At 46.2% G+C, this 16,435-nt stretch overlaps 2 protein-coding genes and 1 pseudogene across 11 annotated transcripts in view; all 3 read right to left on the bottom strand.

The window, feature by feature from the left end:
- The window catches only part of TAOK2 (TAO kinase 2), an 18,103-nt gene extending 12,017 nt beyond the window's left edge, over positions 1-6,086 (bottom strand). For 2 of the 4 annotated variants that reach the window (XM_014556590.2, XM_032460490.1), the window contains exons 1-8: positions 5,341-6,086; positions 2,097-2,263; positions 1,859-1,930; positions 1,665-1,766; positions 1,142-1,187; positions 915-1,011; positions 657-770; positions 457-548 (exon numbers count right to left, since the gene is read on the bottom strand). In XM_014556590.2, coding sequence (XP_014412076.1) covers positions 457-548; positions 657-770; positions 915-1,011; positions 1,142-1,187; positions 1,665-1,766; positions 1,859-1,930; positions 2,097-2,228 — 655 coding nt within the window. In that variant the 5' untranslated portion in view covers positions 2,229-2,263; positions 5,341-6,086. The remainder of the gene's footprint in view (positions 1-456; positions 549-656; positions 771-914; positions 1,012-1,141; positions 1,188-1,664; positions 1,767-1,858; positions 1,931-2,096; positions 2,264-5,340) is intronic. The other 2 variants (XM_006181531.2, XM_032460491.1) reach the window with 1 other exon arrangement.
- LOC116657652 lies at positions 5,341-6,999 on the bottom strand (annotated as a pseudogene).
- TMEM219 (transmembrane protein 219) lies at positions 6,939-16,435 on the bottom strand. 7 transcript variants are annotated; one of them, XM_032460501.1, is made up of 6 exons: positions 16,287-16,435; positions 15,044-15,242; positions 14,759-14,948; positions 9,677-9,906; positions 8,076-8,245; positions 6,939-7,040 (listed from the first exon to the last, which is right to left on the bottom strand). In XM_032460501.1, the coding sequence occupies exons 2-5, from the start codon at positions 15,206-15,208 to the stop codon at positions 8,108-8,110; spliced, it is 723 nt and encodes a 240-aa protein (XP_032316392.1). In that variant the 5' UTR covers positions 15,209-15,242; positions 16,287-16,435; the 3' UTR covers positions 6,939-7,040; positions 8,076-8,107. The 7 variants fall into 7 exon arrangements, with proteins under 7 accessions (XP_032316392.1, XP_032316394.1, XP_032316390.1 ...); XM_032460503.1 differs by having other exon boundaries at positions 6,940-7,040; positions 15,044-15,245; positions 16,287-16,429; XM_032460499.1 differs by having other exon boundaries at positions 6,940-7,040; positions 15,044-16,016; positions 16,287-16,393.

Below are 16,435 nucleotides of genomic sequence, written 5' to 3'. Positions count from 1 at the left end.
AACCACTAACTATTATTTGTCTTGCGGTTCTGTTTAGACATCTCTGCTACAAGGAGACCTTCCTCAGCCCCTAAACTAGGTCAAGTCCCTTGTTTCATGGTTGTGCTGCTCCTGTAACTTCTCCATTCAGCTTTTATCACATTGAGAGAAAACATGCCTATTTCCCCAACTTGAATATAATTTCCAAGAGGACCTTGTTGGCTGCTACAGTCCCAAAGTCTACTAGCAGAGTGCATGGCATATGGTGGGCACTCAAAAAAGATTTAGAACTAGAGTAGTGAACAAGAAGAGATGAATGCTATGAAATCTTTAGGTCTAAGAACTGGCGATATTTGACAGCTGCATTGAGGATCAAGGATAGACTCAAAATGGAAAGATGCTTGGAGGCATCTGAGGATGGAATGGTGTAGGGATAGTAAGAAAAAGAGAAGGGAGCAGAGAGGAGAATGTCCTTACCCAGCTCAATGCAGGTTATGCCCAAGGACCAGACATCCACCTTGCCATCATATTGCCCCTCATCCATTGCCAGGATCACTTCTGGAGCCATCCTGGGAGAATGGTCAGGAGAGAGAGAGGCTAACCACCCGCTCAGACCCTGCCAACTCCTGTTCCCAACATCCTGGGAGCTCTCTCTGCTCACCACCATTTGCACTCACCAGTACGGGGTGCCCACAAAGGAGTTGGCAGGTGCCATGATGGATGCAGAGCCGAAGTCCCCCAGCTTCACCAAGCCTGGCTCTGACAGCAGGATGTTTCCAGCCTTCACATCCCTGCCAGAGGCAAAGCACAGGGATAAGACACACATCTCAGGAAGGCTGGGCAGGAGCTTTATTACCAAGTTTCCAAGACTGCAGCCCAGCAGAATGAGTGATGTAGAGAGCACCCCTCCCAGCCATCATCAGTGTGGCATGTACCTATGGATCATGTTGTGGGAGTGCAGATAAGCCAGGCCCTGAAGGGCTCCGTGAGTCACAGCTGCAATCTCCACCTCCTGAAGGGGTTTCTTGTGCACTGAGGAGTAAGGGAAAAACATCAAACTTGGGGAGTCCAAGGGTGGGACTGGAACTACCTCCCCTTAACCCTTCCCCTATAGTTCCTCTGCTCTTCTCCCTTCTCCCACTTGTTGGCCAGAGTCACTTACCTTCTAGAAGGTCAGAAGCTGAGCCCAGGCAATACTCCATCACCAGCTAAGGAAGGGTCAAGGGTCAGATATGAGCAAATCTGGCTACCTCTCGCCCATCTCCCTTGGGAAGAGATCCAAAACAGATCGCTTCTTTGCCTATCTTTCACTCAAACAATGCTCCCCAGGGAAACAACACGGAGAAAGGGCAACTGAGAAAATGAGAGGGTAGGGGAGGAGTTCCTAGAGTCAAGTCTTCCCTTGGAAAGAGCTCAAGACATTGCCACCTCCCCCATCTGAATCCCTTCAAAGCCCCATTTAATCTCCAGCTCCTCCAGCCCACATGCCCCCTTTCAACTGCTAACAGTCTATGTCACTCTTCAAACCAGCCTCCCTTTCTGGACGCACACTGCTGATCCTGAGTTTGTCTGAGCACAAAACCTGCACAACAACACCTGTACAGGGCCCACCTAAGAGACTGGACCAGGATAAGAATGGGCCTGAGTGGTAGTAAAGATCAGGGCAATGTCAGGGGGCAGCTCACCCAAGCCGTGTGCTCCCTCAGGTAACAGCCCCGGTACTGAATGGTATTGGGATGCCGGAGCTTCTGTAGGAACCGCACCTCTTTGATGATGTCCTGCCACTTCTGAGAGAAGGTCAGAGGAGGAGAGGCTTACTCAGCCTGTACCTTAAGACTGGGATCCATACCTCTGACCCAGTCTGTCAGGCCTGACCCACCTCATTTGACTGCTTCCCACTGTAGGACATCTTCTTGATGGCCACCACCTCACTATTCCGGACATCCCGGGCCTAGAGGACCAGACCAGAAGGTAATGAGTCCCCCAGAGGGAGCACAGGGTAGCAGGAAGACTTGCTGGTCCAGCAGGAGAGAGCAGGAAAGGCTGAGGGATGTTTGGGAGTCCACAGTGGGAAGAGAGTCCCAATCCCTATTCCACCCTCCCAAGCTTCAACTCACAAAGTACACGGCTCCAAAGCTGCCATGGCCGATTTCCCGGAGGTCAGAAAAGAGCTTTTCAGGGTCATCTTTGAAGAAGAGCTCAGCCACATCGGGGTCCTTCAGGCTCCCGGCCCGGCCCCCAGCTGGCATGGTGGCCCCTGGGGGCCCTGAGAGTGGCGCCTGACCTGGAGAACAGAAATGGGAACCTTAGAACAAAGATGGGGCCCTCAGAGAGAAAGGGGTTCCTCAAGTTTCTGCCTTCTCCTCTCCTAGTTCCCTGATGAAGGGGAGGCACTACTGAGGAAGGGCAAGGGGAGATTAGGAACAGCATCAAAGCTCTAAAAAAAAATGAAGTTGCCCTAGCAACCAGAGCACAGGGGCCGAGTCCCTTGAGTCCCTAAAACTGCAGGAAGACTGGGAGCTGAGCATCCTCACAACCCCCCTCAGCCCTCAACAAGTTTTATTTCCCTACAACCCCTGCATCTCCCCACAAGAATAAAAGATTCTGCCTCTCAGCCAAAACTCCAGATCCCCAAGTGTCCTGTCCCACAAGTCCCATGCCCCAAATATTTCCAGGTATCTTCCTATTCCCCTTGGCGTTGAGGCCCCCTCCTCCCTCAACCTCTCACACCCTGGAAGAGAGCAGGAAACAGCCAGGCCGGAGGCAGTGGAAATCCGGCCATTGTTAGAAGTGGGTACTGGCCCAGAGGGGCCAAGAGACTCGCTCTCAAAAAGGGCTAGTGACACCGTGGCAGGGAGGAGACCCAGAAAAGGAAGGACAGGGATAGAAATGGCATCTGGCTCTGGGGGCCTGTGACCTGGGCTACCTTACTTGTCCAGTCCAGTGGCATACACATCACACACAAGTACAGGACATTTGCAGTGTACAAACAACATTTATTGAGAATATACAGTAAGCACCTTACATGCATTATCTCTCATTCAATCCTCACTACAGCCTTACAAGGTATCACTATTACCCCGATCTTACAGATGAGGAAATGGACTCAGAGGGATTAAGTGATTTGACCAAAGCTGGTCCTCTGTCATCACTGCTTTCAAAACAGCCCCATGAAACAAGCAGGAAGGATCATGATCACGATTTCACAGATGAGGTCACTGAGGCACAGAAAGGAAGGACCTTCTCCTCTATAGTCAAGGCCTGTGTAGTCATTACTCTCTCAACAACTCACCTCAAGCTCAGCTCCTTCCTGCAGGAAGCCTCCCCTGACTACTCTAGCCCTTGGTGAGAGCTCCTAGAGCACCCAGCCAGCCATGTACTGAAAACTCCAGCAGTACACCAAGACCCCCAAGGGGATTCTAGGCCAGGCTTCTGGCTAAGCACTTGTTGGAATTTAGGCACAAAGGACTTTTCAGCAGAGTTGGACTCCCAGGGCAGAGTTCTAGCTCCTTAAAAGCACCTAACAATTTAGCATATAATTATATTCTGTCGTGCATTGTTTCCTGTTGTGTTGTTAATTTTGTCTCCTCAGCCCAACTGGAAGCTGGAGGGCAAGGCGCGACCCTGACTCTCTGGTGGGCCCCCAGGGTGCAGAGGGCTCAGAATAGCGTGGGAGATTGATTGATTGCCTGCAGCCCAGCCCTAAGCAGCTCCCAGGCTGCTCAAAGCAGCCCCTTTCTCCGTTCTCCTGCCAGCAACCCTGCCAAGCACCCCTCATCCCCACCATACACCCACACACAAAGGCAGGTGCTCACAACTTGACAAAGGAATCTTTGACCTCTTTACCAGCACCCAGCCAAGAATGCCAACCCAGGACCCCAGGTCACATGTAAGGGATGCCCAGCAAAACATCACAGGGGACCTCTTCTCCAAATAACAAACATCTGAGTGATCACCCAACTCTGTGCTCAAACATAACCACCTTTTAAAACAAACAATGTTATCTCCAGTCTACAGATGAGGACACTCAAATCTGTCCGCCCTAAGTTACACTACCAGTGCATTTCATCTGTAACGTATAGCAACAGGGCTTTGAGGAAGTTCCTTACACTTGGTCTTCTCTTCAGTAAAATGGATTATGGCGTGGGGCCGTTGTGAAATTTTTACTGAGATCTTATACTTAGGAACACTATGCAGACACTCAGCATATGGATTTTTTTTCCATCTCTGCCTCCAGGGTCACCACAACAAGGCTTTAATACTTTGGGGATCATCCTACCCATCCCGCAGCTTGGCTTTAGCTGTTAACAGACACTACTGTCATTTGTCGGAAGAGACATCCCTCTCAGGAACCCAGGCCAAAGACTAGGATCAGGGTAAAGATGAAGGTCACAGTAAAGAGAAAAATCCATGAGGCAGAAGGCAGGAGGCAGAGCCTCTCAGGAGGAAAATCTTTTGATAGCCCTCCTAAAAAGGAAGCTCTTCTCCCTTCCATTCTTAAATCTCACCCCAACTCATTCTCCTCTGGACCCCTTTCTAAATCCAGGTGCAGAAGAAAAGAGATGACAAGAGACAGATATGGAGCAGGGGCAAGACATGATCAAGGACCTAGGTTCAAATCCTGATTCTGCCACTGGGTGACCTTGGGCAACCTATCTGAGCCTCAATATTCTCAACTGTAAAATGGGAAGACAGCAATAAAAGAGCCCCCCACCTGACAAACGGGAGAGGGAAAGGTCATATGAGAGAATGGATGTAAAGCACTTCGTAAATGATAAATCGCTTGACAAATAAGATTACTTATACCATCACAGCAAGAGGCTGGAAGGTAACAATAGCTGGGGGGAAATAGTGCCAGGAACCCCCCACCCCCCCCAAACACACACACACAAATGCACACACACTTCCTTGAAAGGACAAGGAATCCAACCAGACCATACCTAAAAAACAGATAAGAAGACCCACCATGGGGTTCAGAAGGATGGGAATCAACACCCTAGAGCAATAAAGTAAAAGGGTTATAATCATGGAGAAGAGGTAGCTGTGAGGGGCAAAGTGAACAGGGAGAAGACCAGAAGGGTGCAAACCCATCTGATTAGCTCAAGCACCCTAGGGTGTGACCCCTGGTGACATCAGAGACCCTGTCACCTTAAGTCTCCCATCAACCAGACATAATGAAGGGAAGAGGAAGGGGAAGAGGGTGGCAGCAGAAGGCAAGGCTAGCCAGAGGCTGACCACTGGCCCAGCTGGGCTTCCCATCCTGAGTAGAGGGCCCACCGGGGCCCAGCTTCCCAGAAAGGAGCACCTTTTTCTTCTCAGTGTTAGACACAGGGACCCGCGCCCCTGCACCCCATGTCTCACCTGGTAGGGGTCACTATGGTGCCCCAGCGCCTCCGCCTCCTCCTGGGGTCCTCCAGCGGTTCTGCCAAGCAGGGAGAGGGGCAAGGAGACCTTTCCCCTTGCCACCTCTTCCTCGGCTTTCGCCCTTCCTGAGGGGCGGGCCAGGGAAGCCTCCCCTGGAGGGGAGGGGGTGACAACCTGATCTGACCTCGCGGTCCAGTCCTCCTCCTCCTCGAGGGCGACAGTTGCTGAATCCCGGATTTCTGATTGTGGGGTCTGAACCCCAGATATCTGAACGCGGGGAGACTGAATCTGATTTCTGAATTCGTGGGGAATGAACCCCGGATACTGGTTCACGGAGAGTCCTGAACCCCAGATAATTGAAATCCTATGAAACAGCCCCAGGTTTAGAGAGGTTTCACCCGAGTCTCGGATATCTGGAATCTGAGGGGCTGATACTCCGATATCTGAGAAGCGTGGGGTCAAGCCCGGAAATTCAGGACCAAAGGGACTCAGCCCCAGGTCTTCGGCCACCGACAGGGGGCCTACCCCGAGGACGTCCGACCGCACGGCCCCTCTCACGCCGGGGTCCGAGGGTGACAGCCCCTACTCCCGCCGCGGCCTCCTCCCTTTCCCCTTCTTTCTCCTGAGGACAGCTGAAAGCTTGTAGCTAAGGGCGGTCCCCGCGCCTTCTGTCTCTCTCTTCTTCTCAGTCTCAGCCTCTCTCCGCACCACAGCCCCGGTCTCGTCCCGGTCTCCCTCTCCCTCTTCCTCCCAATTCCAAGATGGAGACCGGGCGGGAGCGCGCAGGCGCGGTAGGGACGCCGGGCCAGGAGGGGCGGGGCGCGAAAGGAAACAGCCCCGCCCCTCTCTCCTTACTGCCGCGTCCAGGGACCCAGCCAGAGTGCGCGCGCGCCCCGCCACGCGGACCCTGGGTGGGAGGAGGCGGAGAGAAGGGCTAGTCTTGGAGGGGGTGGAGCCCAGCGCGCTGTCCGACAACTAGTGGTGGAAAGGGTTGCGGCGCATGCGCTCGCCCCGCCTTAGCGCTAAGTCTTGGCTTGTTGCTAGGGGAAGCTTTGAGGGGGCGAGGATGGAAGGAAATAAGAGGCCATAATCTGCGCCTGCGTGCAGGGTAGAGGTTGGGAGGGGAAAGGGAATTGTCGCTGGGCGCGGAAAAGGCGGGAAAATGGACTGTCCTGGTTAGTAACTATCCAGCCTGAACGTGGGCTCCCAAATTCGAGGAACCTTTGCTGGGAAAACTTAATCTGTCATATCCCTTCAGGAAACTGAGGCCCTTTACAGCAGCATGACCTGCACAAGGTCACACTGCATTTATGTCAAAGAATTTCCATGACCACACCACCTGACTCTTTAAACTAGCTGGAATTATCTATTTTATTGCATAAATGAAAACAAGACATAAAGTGGAAGCTCTGGGATCAAAACGAGGTGTTTTCCAAAGCCAGTCACAACCGTGGCAAGAACTGTAGTACCCTGTGCCCTATACCAACCTGTGTCCCAAACTAAAGTATCAACAAGGAAAAAATCCCCCAAACCTCCCAAGCCTCTCTACCCTAAAATTCCCACCTCAACCCAATCCCCAGTAAACACCCAGGGAAACATTGGGCAAAAAAGCCTTTTATTTCCCCCCACATTCCAGCTCTCCACTTTTTGTAACATCTCTTCCAACTCAGAACCAAGGCTCAAGAAGTTGATTCAACCTGGAGAGAAATAAAATAAAAACACAGGGCAGGTCAGAGGGCCCCTGGAGGAAGGTCTGGAATGACTGCAGAAACAGGAAAGAGCAGAGGAAGTGACAACTAGAGATAGGTACAGGCACTTATTCCAACTGAGAAGGCCTCAAGACCCCAGGATCTTCTAGGAGCCAGGGAGCCTTCCTTTCCCAATCTGCTCAGATCTAAGAATAGGCTGAGAGGGCTCCGCCATTTTCTGTCTGACATAGGTGGTTGGAACTGTCAGGCCTAGCCCTAAGCAAAATAAGCACAAAGTTGATCTGGAGGGTCCACTTCCTCCAGCCAGAGCCCTTCCCTGGGCCTCAGCTATTTCCTCTTCTCCCACAGAGACTTTCTAGGGCACAGCAGCCAGCTGAAGCTTAGAGCAGTTTAAGAGCTGGATGCACAAAATATTACTTTCAAATTATATAAGACTCACCTGAAAGGGTGAGGTTTTTTTTTTTATAGATTTTTTTTTTTAACCTTAATGAGCTGAAACACTAGTTAGGCAATATGTCCCACTCCCACTTTGGAGGCTGTGTCTCTCCAAGGATCCTGTTAGCAGATTCAACTTTTTCTAAATGTAATGATGGCTAAGGAAAAGAGAAGGTGCATGTGAAGTCCTTGGGTGCACAGTATGTGCCCAGTAAATGGGCATCATCAATCAATTCTTTTGAATGGCTCAAGATGAATTTTACAAAATTTGCATCATAAAACTGAGTATCAGAATTTCAGGACAAAAGCAAGACAAACATGATTCATATATAGGACACATCATCAAATCTGAGCCCTCTTAATTCACCATTGTTGCCAAAAAGCTTGGATGTGAACTGAAGCCATGGATGAATCTTAAAATCAGAACGTTCACTGAAAGAAGTCAGTAACAAAAGAATATGTATGATTCCATCTACATAAGGTACAAAAATAAGACCAAGCCATATATAGTTTAGATATAACTCTCAGTTACAATTGCCACCCCCATCCCACCCCCTGTTCCCACAGAATTGAGGCAAAGAACCTTACCTGAGAATGAGAAGGGAACTAGGCCAGTGCCCTCAGAGCCGGGTTCTAGACCAGTGGGACTCTCGGCGTGGATGGAAGTACACAGCAGTGAGATAGCATAGAAGGCCACAGAAGAGAAGCAGGAAGGAGCCCAAAACCAGCAGCCTGGAGCCACACAGAGCCAGCTCCTCCTAGGGGTGGGGCCAGGGAGGGGAAGGAATGATGAAGAGAGAGGGACTGTGGAGAATCTTCCCTCGGGAAGACATCTTAGATATCCCCAGCCCAAGGACTATAGAGAGAAACCTCCATGGGGAAGGGGGCTGTTAACATCCAGGGAGCAACTAAAGGGAAAATGTTATTATTATATAAGCTAACATTTGTCTCAATGGTCTACAAACTGCTTTCTTGCCCAAACATCAAACTGAACCCCTATAATGACTCCAGGAGATAAGAAAGTTCATTACTGTATACATTTAAAGATATGCAAGCAGGGCCAGATCTGGAAACCAAGATCTTCTCTGATCCCAAAACTCCCAGGTCATGCTCCTCACCACAGTCTTTGCAAATGTGAAGGAAGAGAATGCAGCAGCCTCCTAACTGGTTTCTCTCTCTTCCATTTAGCTAGTCTCCTCCACCCAGCACCAGTGGCTCCCATGGCCTGCAGTATCAAGTTGTGATATCTCAGCCTGGCAATCACAGTGCCTCATGATCTGACCCCTGCATCCCTTCTACCTTCTTCCCTTAAGTCATTCCTAAGCCCTCAACATGGAGTGCCTTTGAAAACTGAACACTTTTCAACTCCAAGCCTGTGTTCATGCTGATCCCTTTGACTGGAATGTATCTCCCCTCTCACGAACCCCGTCTACTGCATTCCTGCCCAAATCTTCCTCACTCTTCAAAAATCATCCTGACAGGAGAGAATGAGCCTGGGACTTGGAAATCAGAAGGCTCTAAGGTGCAATCCTGGCTCCGCCACTTAACAAGTTGTGTGGCCTGGGGCAATTCACTCCCTCTCTCCAAGTCTGTTTCCTCATCTGTAAAATGGGATAACAGCTACCTCAAAAAGCTATTTTAAGATCAAATGAGATAATGAACCCGAAAGCACTTTGTACATTATAAACTATTGTAAACAATTCCCTTTTTTAAATGCCACCTTGTTGGCGAAGCACTCTCCATAAGTGTTCAAGTTAGAGCTAATTGGTCCTTATTCGTTTGAATAACACTTTGCTCACATCTCTATGATAGCAATTAGCCCATCCTGCCTCTTATTACAGGTTCTGAATTCCTTTGAGGTAAGGATCATGTTTTATTGTATTTAAAGACAATAGTTAATACTAATAGCTATCTCTTATCCAATCTTTATTATGTACCAGGCATTGTACTAGGCACTTTATATTCATTCTCATTTATCCTTATTTGTTGGAATTAGGAGACAGTATCATGTTTTCTATTTTACAGATGAGGAAGCTGAGGCTCAGATGCTTGTTCAAGGTCACACAGCCTCTGAGGCAGGATTATAAAGCCTGGGCTTTTTCTACTAGGTAAAATTGCCTCCAGAAGCCATCAAGACACAGCATTCAGCACAGGCAGTTTATGAAACCCCAACAATCTGAGGCTCTTACCGAGGTGAGCAGCTTGGTGAGCACAAGACCTTCACGGCTCCAGACACTGACACACTCCTCAGCCATCTCACGGCTCAGGGTAGCATTTCCTGCTCCCTCTTCTGAGCAGGACATGGGTGGCTGGCTGGAGGGCAGAATTCCTGGAGCACTACTAAAATACAGGCAGGTTCCTGGTGTCTTTTCTGTGGTCACCCTGGCTGTAATGAGGATCAGCTCTTCTGCAGAAGATCCTATGAGAGGCACAGGGGAGGAAATGGAAGAAAATGCAGGTAGGTTGGGAGCTATCCATCTTTAGACATCTATTCATTTCTATAGGCTTCCTTACCATACCAAGTATTTTGGCATTGATTCTATTCAATAAAGTAAATGCCTTCATTTACATCACTGAGAAATGAATATAACTATATACCAATATAAATAAAAAATTAATTTAAACTAGCTCACAATCAATAAAATAATCATACCAATACTCAGAAAGCTGTAGCAAAACTGGGGTAGATACACATTGCTGATGTCAGTTTGTATATTTTGTCCTTTCTAAGAAAGCAGTTTTCCACCAAAATCTGTTAAAAGGTTCATACCCCATTTCAAATTAGTGGGAAAAGGATGGCCTATTCAGTCAATGATCTTGAGACAATTTCCATTTGGGAAAAAAAATCAGACTCTTACCTCACACTATAAAATCCAGCTGTATTAAAGACCTATACAAATAAACTAAAACAAAACAAAACAAAAACTTAAGCAAGTATTGAAAGAAAATACAGAAGAGTATTTTCTAATTTAAAGTGGGAAAGGCTTTCCAAAGAAAGACACAAAACCTAAAAGCCTGAGTAGGGAACAAGAGCAATAAATTTCATAAAAATTAAAGGCTTCTATACAATGAAAGATAAGTTTTTAAAAAGTAACAGAATGGTTGAAAATACCTATAATATATTTAACTAGCAAAGGGGTTTGCTATCCAGAATGTATAAAGATCTAAAAAATTCAGAAGATAAAGACAAATAACTTAAAAGAAAAGTAAAGGATATGAACAGGAAATTCAGAGAAGACAAGAAAATGGCCAATAAACCTGTAAGATGTTCAACCTCATTAGTTCAGGAGAAAGTAAATTAAAACAATCAGGTAATTCTCTAGGCCATCAAATTGGTAAAAATTTAAAAGACTTTAATAACAAGAATTGTTGAAGATGTGGGGAAATGAGCACTCTCCATTGGTGACACCTGTTAGAAGACAATTTTCTGTCAATTTTTTTAAAAGTTTTTTTTTGTTTTTGTAAGAACATTGAGGGGGTGGTAATTAGGTTTATTTGTTTATTTACTTTTTTTAGAGGAGGTACTGGAGATTGAACCCAGGACCTCATGAATGCTAAGCATGTGCTCTACCACTTTGAGCTATACCCTCCCCCCTTGTCAATTTTAAGGGGAGACAGAGAGGGACTGAGAGGATGCCCACAAAACCATGGACTCTGCAGGGGAGGTAAGGAGGACTTTTATGGTTGCTTTGTATACTTCTGTGTGATAGTGAATCCACAATAAAATGAATTTGTGTGTTTAAAAAAGGTCCCTACCCTCTGACTCAGTAGAAACTAACCCTAAGAAATGGATTCAAAAGAAAAATGCAAACTATACCAAATGTTTACTATAATTTCATAAAAATATCAAAAAATAGAAAAAATAAAGATGTTTAACAATAGGGAAATCATTAACAAATGATGGCCTAACCATTAACAGATCAATTTATATCCATTAAAATAATAGTGTTCTGGCCATTCAGTAATACAAAAAACATGATGTCAGAAAGCAGGAAAAAGAGAAATACAAACCAGTATATACATCATAATTAGAACTGAGAAACATACACAAAATCAAATCAGTCACCAAATCCTGTCAATCCCACACTTCTAACAACGCTCACAAATCAATCCCCTTCTTTCAACACCACTGTCTTAGCTCAGTTTTTCTTATCATCTTTTTTATTGCAAACACTTCCTAACTGGTCTTTGTGCATCTGGACACATTTCTTCCAGGCAGTCAGCCAACAGAATATGATCTTCTTAAAAGAACAACAACAACAAAATTCTACTATTTTCCTGATTAAACTATTTGTGTTGGATAAAGTCCAACTACCTTGGCTTGGCACAGGAGACTCTCCGTGGGACTCTGCCTGCTTCTTCAGACCCATCTCCTGCCACTTATTCAACACTCCTTTCTCTGCACCTGTCAAACTGAACCCCTGGAAGTTCCTAACCGAGCCATTCTAATCTCTGTCTGCATGCCTTTGCATTCGCTCTTCCCTCTAGCTGGAAGGGTACATTCCTAAGCCTCCCTCAAGCCTAGGCTCTATCGCTGTATCCTTGGAAAAGCCTGTCTTCATCATCCCTGCTTGACAGATATCTGAGTATTCCTACTGTACCTTGTGTTCTACTGCACGTGTTGAAAGGTATTTACTTCTGTTCACATCTGAATCCTTGCTAGATTGTGAGTAACTTGAGGTGAAGACCCATATCTTACAGATCTCTGTATTCCCCATGCTTGGTACATAGTAGGTGCTCAATAGCCATTGCTTACATGATGCAATCATATGTGATTACTTCGGGGGGGGTAATTAGATTTATTTATTTATTTATTTTTAATGGTGGTACTGAGGATTGAACCCAGGACCTTTGGCATGCTAAGCAGGCACTCTGCCACTGAGCTATACCCTCCCCCCATATGTGATTACTTTTTACTTTGTCCGGAAGAATCTTTGATGTTATAACTTTATTTCTAACCATAATAAAAAGAACTGGGTTTCTTTGCAGAAGCAGAAATTGACAAGCTGCTCCTAAAATTCATATGGAAATTCAAGGGTCTAGAATAGCCAAAACAATCTTAAAAAAAGAACAAAGCTGGAGAACTCACATTTTCAGATTTAAAAACTTACTACAACACTACAGTGATCAAAACAGTGTGACACTAGCATAAGCACAGACATATAGGTTAATGGCACAGAACTGAGAATCCAGAAATAAACCCATACATCTATGGTCAAGTAATTTTCAGTAAAAGTTCCAAGACTCTTCAATGGGGAAAGAATAGTCTTCTCAACAAAACATGCTGGGACAACTGAATAGCAACTGCAAAAGAGTACAGTTGGATCCCATCCTCACACCATACACAAAAATTAATTCAAAATGGATCACAGGCCTAAATGTAAGAGCTAGAACTATAAAATTCTTAGGAGAAAATGTAGGAGTAAATCTTACTGACCTCAAGTTTGGCAAAGTCTTCTTAGATATGATACTAAAATCACAAGCAACAACAACAAAAAAAATAGATAAACTAGACTTCACCTCAATTAAAAACTTTTGTGCTTCAAAGCACACCATCAACAAAGTGAAAAGATAACCCAGAGAATGGGAGAGAAAATTTGCAAAATACAACAGATAAGAGGCTTCTATCTGGAAAATACAAAAATACTCTTATAACTCAATAATTAGAAGACAAATTATTCAATTTTAAAGATGCGCAAAAACTCTGAATACACATTTCTCCAAAAAAGAGATACAAATGGCCAATAAGCAAATGAAAAAATGCTCAATAACATTAGTCATCAAGAAAATGCAAATGAGAACAATAGTTAGATACCACTTTACACTGATGAGGATGGCTATAATCAAAAAGACACATAATAACAAATGTTGGTGAGGAAGTAAAGAAATTAGAACTCTCATACATTACTAGTAGCAATGTAAAATGACACAGCCACTTTGGAAAACAGTCTGGCAGCTCCTCAAAAGATTAAACAAAGAGTTACCATATAAGCCAGAAATTCCACTCCTGGTATATATACCCAAAAGAAAACATATGATAATGCAAAAACTTGTACATGAGTGTTCCTAGCAGTATCATTCATAAGAGACAAAAAGTGGAAATAATCCAAATGTCAATTAACTGATGAACGGATAAATAAAATATGGAATATTCATATAGTGAATATTCTCCGGCAAGAAAAAGAAATGAAGTATTGACATATAATACAACATGGATGAACCTTGAAAACATGATGCTAAATGAAGAAGCCTGTCACAAAAGACCACATTTATACGAAATGTCCAGAGTAGGCAAATCTACAGAGACAGAAAGTAGATTACTGGTTGCCTAGGGTGAGAGGTTAGGAGAAAAAGGCAAGTGACTGCTAATGGGTACAAGATTTCTTTGTCAGCTAGTGAAAATGTTCTGGAATTCATTGTGGGGGCAGTTGAATGCTTTTGTGAATATACAAAAAGCCATTTATTTATACATTTTAAATGGGTGTATTTTATGGTACATGAATCATATCTCAATAAAGCTGTTACATATATTTTTTTAAAATAAAAAGAACAGGAAAAAATGTCCCAAGTCTGTATATAACAGATACATTCCTTTACTCTTGCTCTTTGATCACAAACACGTATACCTGGAAATACAGAGGCCTACCCACCTCCACACACATACACATATTGATTCATAGGAGAATCTTAGAATGACAGTGTTGGAAAAGATCTCAGAAGTCTGAAAATTCCACCTTTCTCTCCTCTCTCTTCTCATCTTCACATTTTTTAGATAAGGAACCTGAGGCCAAATCTCACACAGGAATTAATGGCACCCCCTGACTCTCTCACTCATCTTTTCCCCAGAATACTCTAAGCAGTTTGAGAATGGATGATATTTAACTTTTTCTGTATCCTTCATAGAACTGAGAGCTGGGCTAAGCACGTAACAGGCACTAAAGACACTAGTTTAAATGAGCAGGACATGCTTCTCTGATATCCCTGGGGAAAAAGAAAGTGCCTCTAACAGAAGGCTCTAGGGATGAAGAGAGATGAAAAGGAGTATTAGGTCAAATCTAGCCCATCTCACCACAACTCCAAGGACAGAATCAAAGAACCTCAAAGCTGGAAGGGAAGAGAGAAAACATTTATAGAGAACATACACAAGCATTGAAAGTATTTAGTTCTATTACAACAGAAGTGACTAAGGCCCAGAGATGTTGGTGAGGTCAGAGGTAGGGCCCAACCCTGAGTGTTCTGATATCCAACTCGACGGTCCTCGTTGGTCTCACCTGTCAATCCCACGTGACTACCCTGGACCATGGCTTGGAATGTCTGGGTCTTGTTCCTGTCTGGACCATCTTCGAAGTTCAAGGTGGTCAATAACCCCACGACGTGAGACCCATGCCACTTATCTGTGACTGTCCCATTCACAGGGCACAGGGTCAGGTGGCCAAAAGATCTCAAGAAGGAGACCCAGTCCTATGAGCAGAAGGAAGGAAGGAAGGGGAGAGGTGAGAGATTAGCAGCAAGAGCTCGCCAGCAGGGGAAGGATGAGCAGGAGGGTGAGTACTCACCTGAGGGATGTCAGGGCTGCGCAGGCCAGTCCTGTGGGTGAGGAGGAAGACACCAAGGCCGAGGCCAGAAAGGCCAAGCAGCAGCAGGATGAAAGTGGCACAGACCAGAGGTGGGTGGTGGGCCAGGCAGAGATGCAGGTTGTGCCCTGCCTGGCAGCTGCCCATGGGGAGCAGAGGGGTCTGGGCCTCCAGGGAGAGCCTGCTGGAGGACAGGATGAGAGACCTGGACAAGAGCCTACCAGTAAGAAGGCACTTACCCATTTTATTCAAAGGGAAGTTAAAGCACCAAGAAGATAAGGGATGTGCCCAAGGTCACACAGCCAGTTAGTGGCAGAGCAAGGACAAGAACCTAAGACTCTTGACTCTTAAGTGTTCATCTCCATGCACCACTCAATAAATGTTTGCTGCATTTCATTTCTGAAGTAATCAAGGCGGAAGCAGAGCAGAGCACGCTGTACTTGAAAAGGGAACTCAAAAAGGAGAATTCTCAAGGGGAGAAATTCAGGAACCAGCTGTTTTGGGTCTAGGGTTTGGCTGAAGAACAGTTCCAGCTGATAGCCCAGACAAGGGAAGTGTCTGCCGAACAGAATTCCACTTTGGAGCTAAACTGCTCAATTTGAATCCTCCTCTGCCACTCACTGGCTATGTGAGAAAAATCAGTTAACCTTTGCGAGCTTAAGATTCTATGAAATGGGAGGTCTAAGAACACCACCAAGTAATGAGGACTAAATGGGACAGATAAAACAGGTTGTATAATACTTGGTCTTGCAGGAACTCAACAAACGTCCATTTCCTTTCTATTTCTCTGGGTCATATTGATCTTCAAAACCAGGCGAGGCACGACAAAAATACAGTGGGGAAAACTGGGACTTTAACGCAGGAGTAGTAGGGCCGAGGTCTGAAACTCGTCTCCTGCTTCCAAGTGGAGTGTGACTTCCCAGACGAGAAGCGACAGCCTGATGAAAAGGAACATCTGGAAGGCGAGATAAACATATGGGACAGGAAGAGAAAGAGGACTCCAGGGAAATGCAGGTGTCACAAATGCTCAGCCCCGGCCTTTCCTCCCGTCCTTACACATCTGGAAAGGGGGAAAAGGCAGGAAAGGGGAGGGCAGAGCTTGAGGGTCGGCGGCTGGTGGTGCCCCTAGGCGTCCCCTCCCCAAGAAAGCCCCTCTGGCAGAAACTCAACACCCGCATCCCTTCCCAGGCTAGCGGCTTTAGGTCCGCCCGCCGCTCGCTCTCACCGCTCGCAGCACGGCGGAGGCCGACTACCCCGCGACGTCACGCGTGGAGTTGCGAAGGGGCGGGATCCGCGCTCCCTCCCACCCACCCCACCCACTCGGCGGGGATTCGCATGCGCAGTGCCCACGCAGGCGGCCGCCTCGCCTCTCCT

Source organism: Camelus ferus, chromosome 18 (genome assembly GCF_009834535.1).
Source record: "Camelus ferus isolate YT-003-E chromosome 18, BCGSAC_Cfer_1.0, whole genome shotgun sequence".
Classification (NCBI taxonomy): Eukaryota; Metazoa; Chordata; class Mammalia; order Artiodactyla; family Camelidae; genus Camelus; species Camelus ferus.
This window is presented reverse-complemented; position numbering and strand designations above follow the sequence as displayed.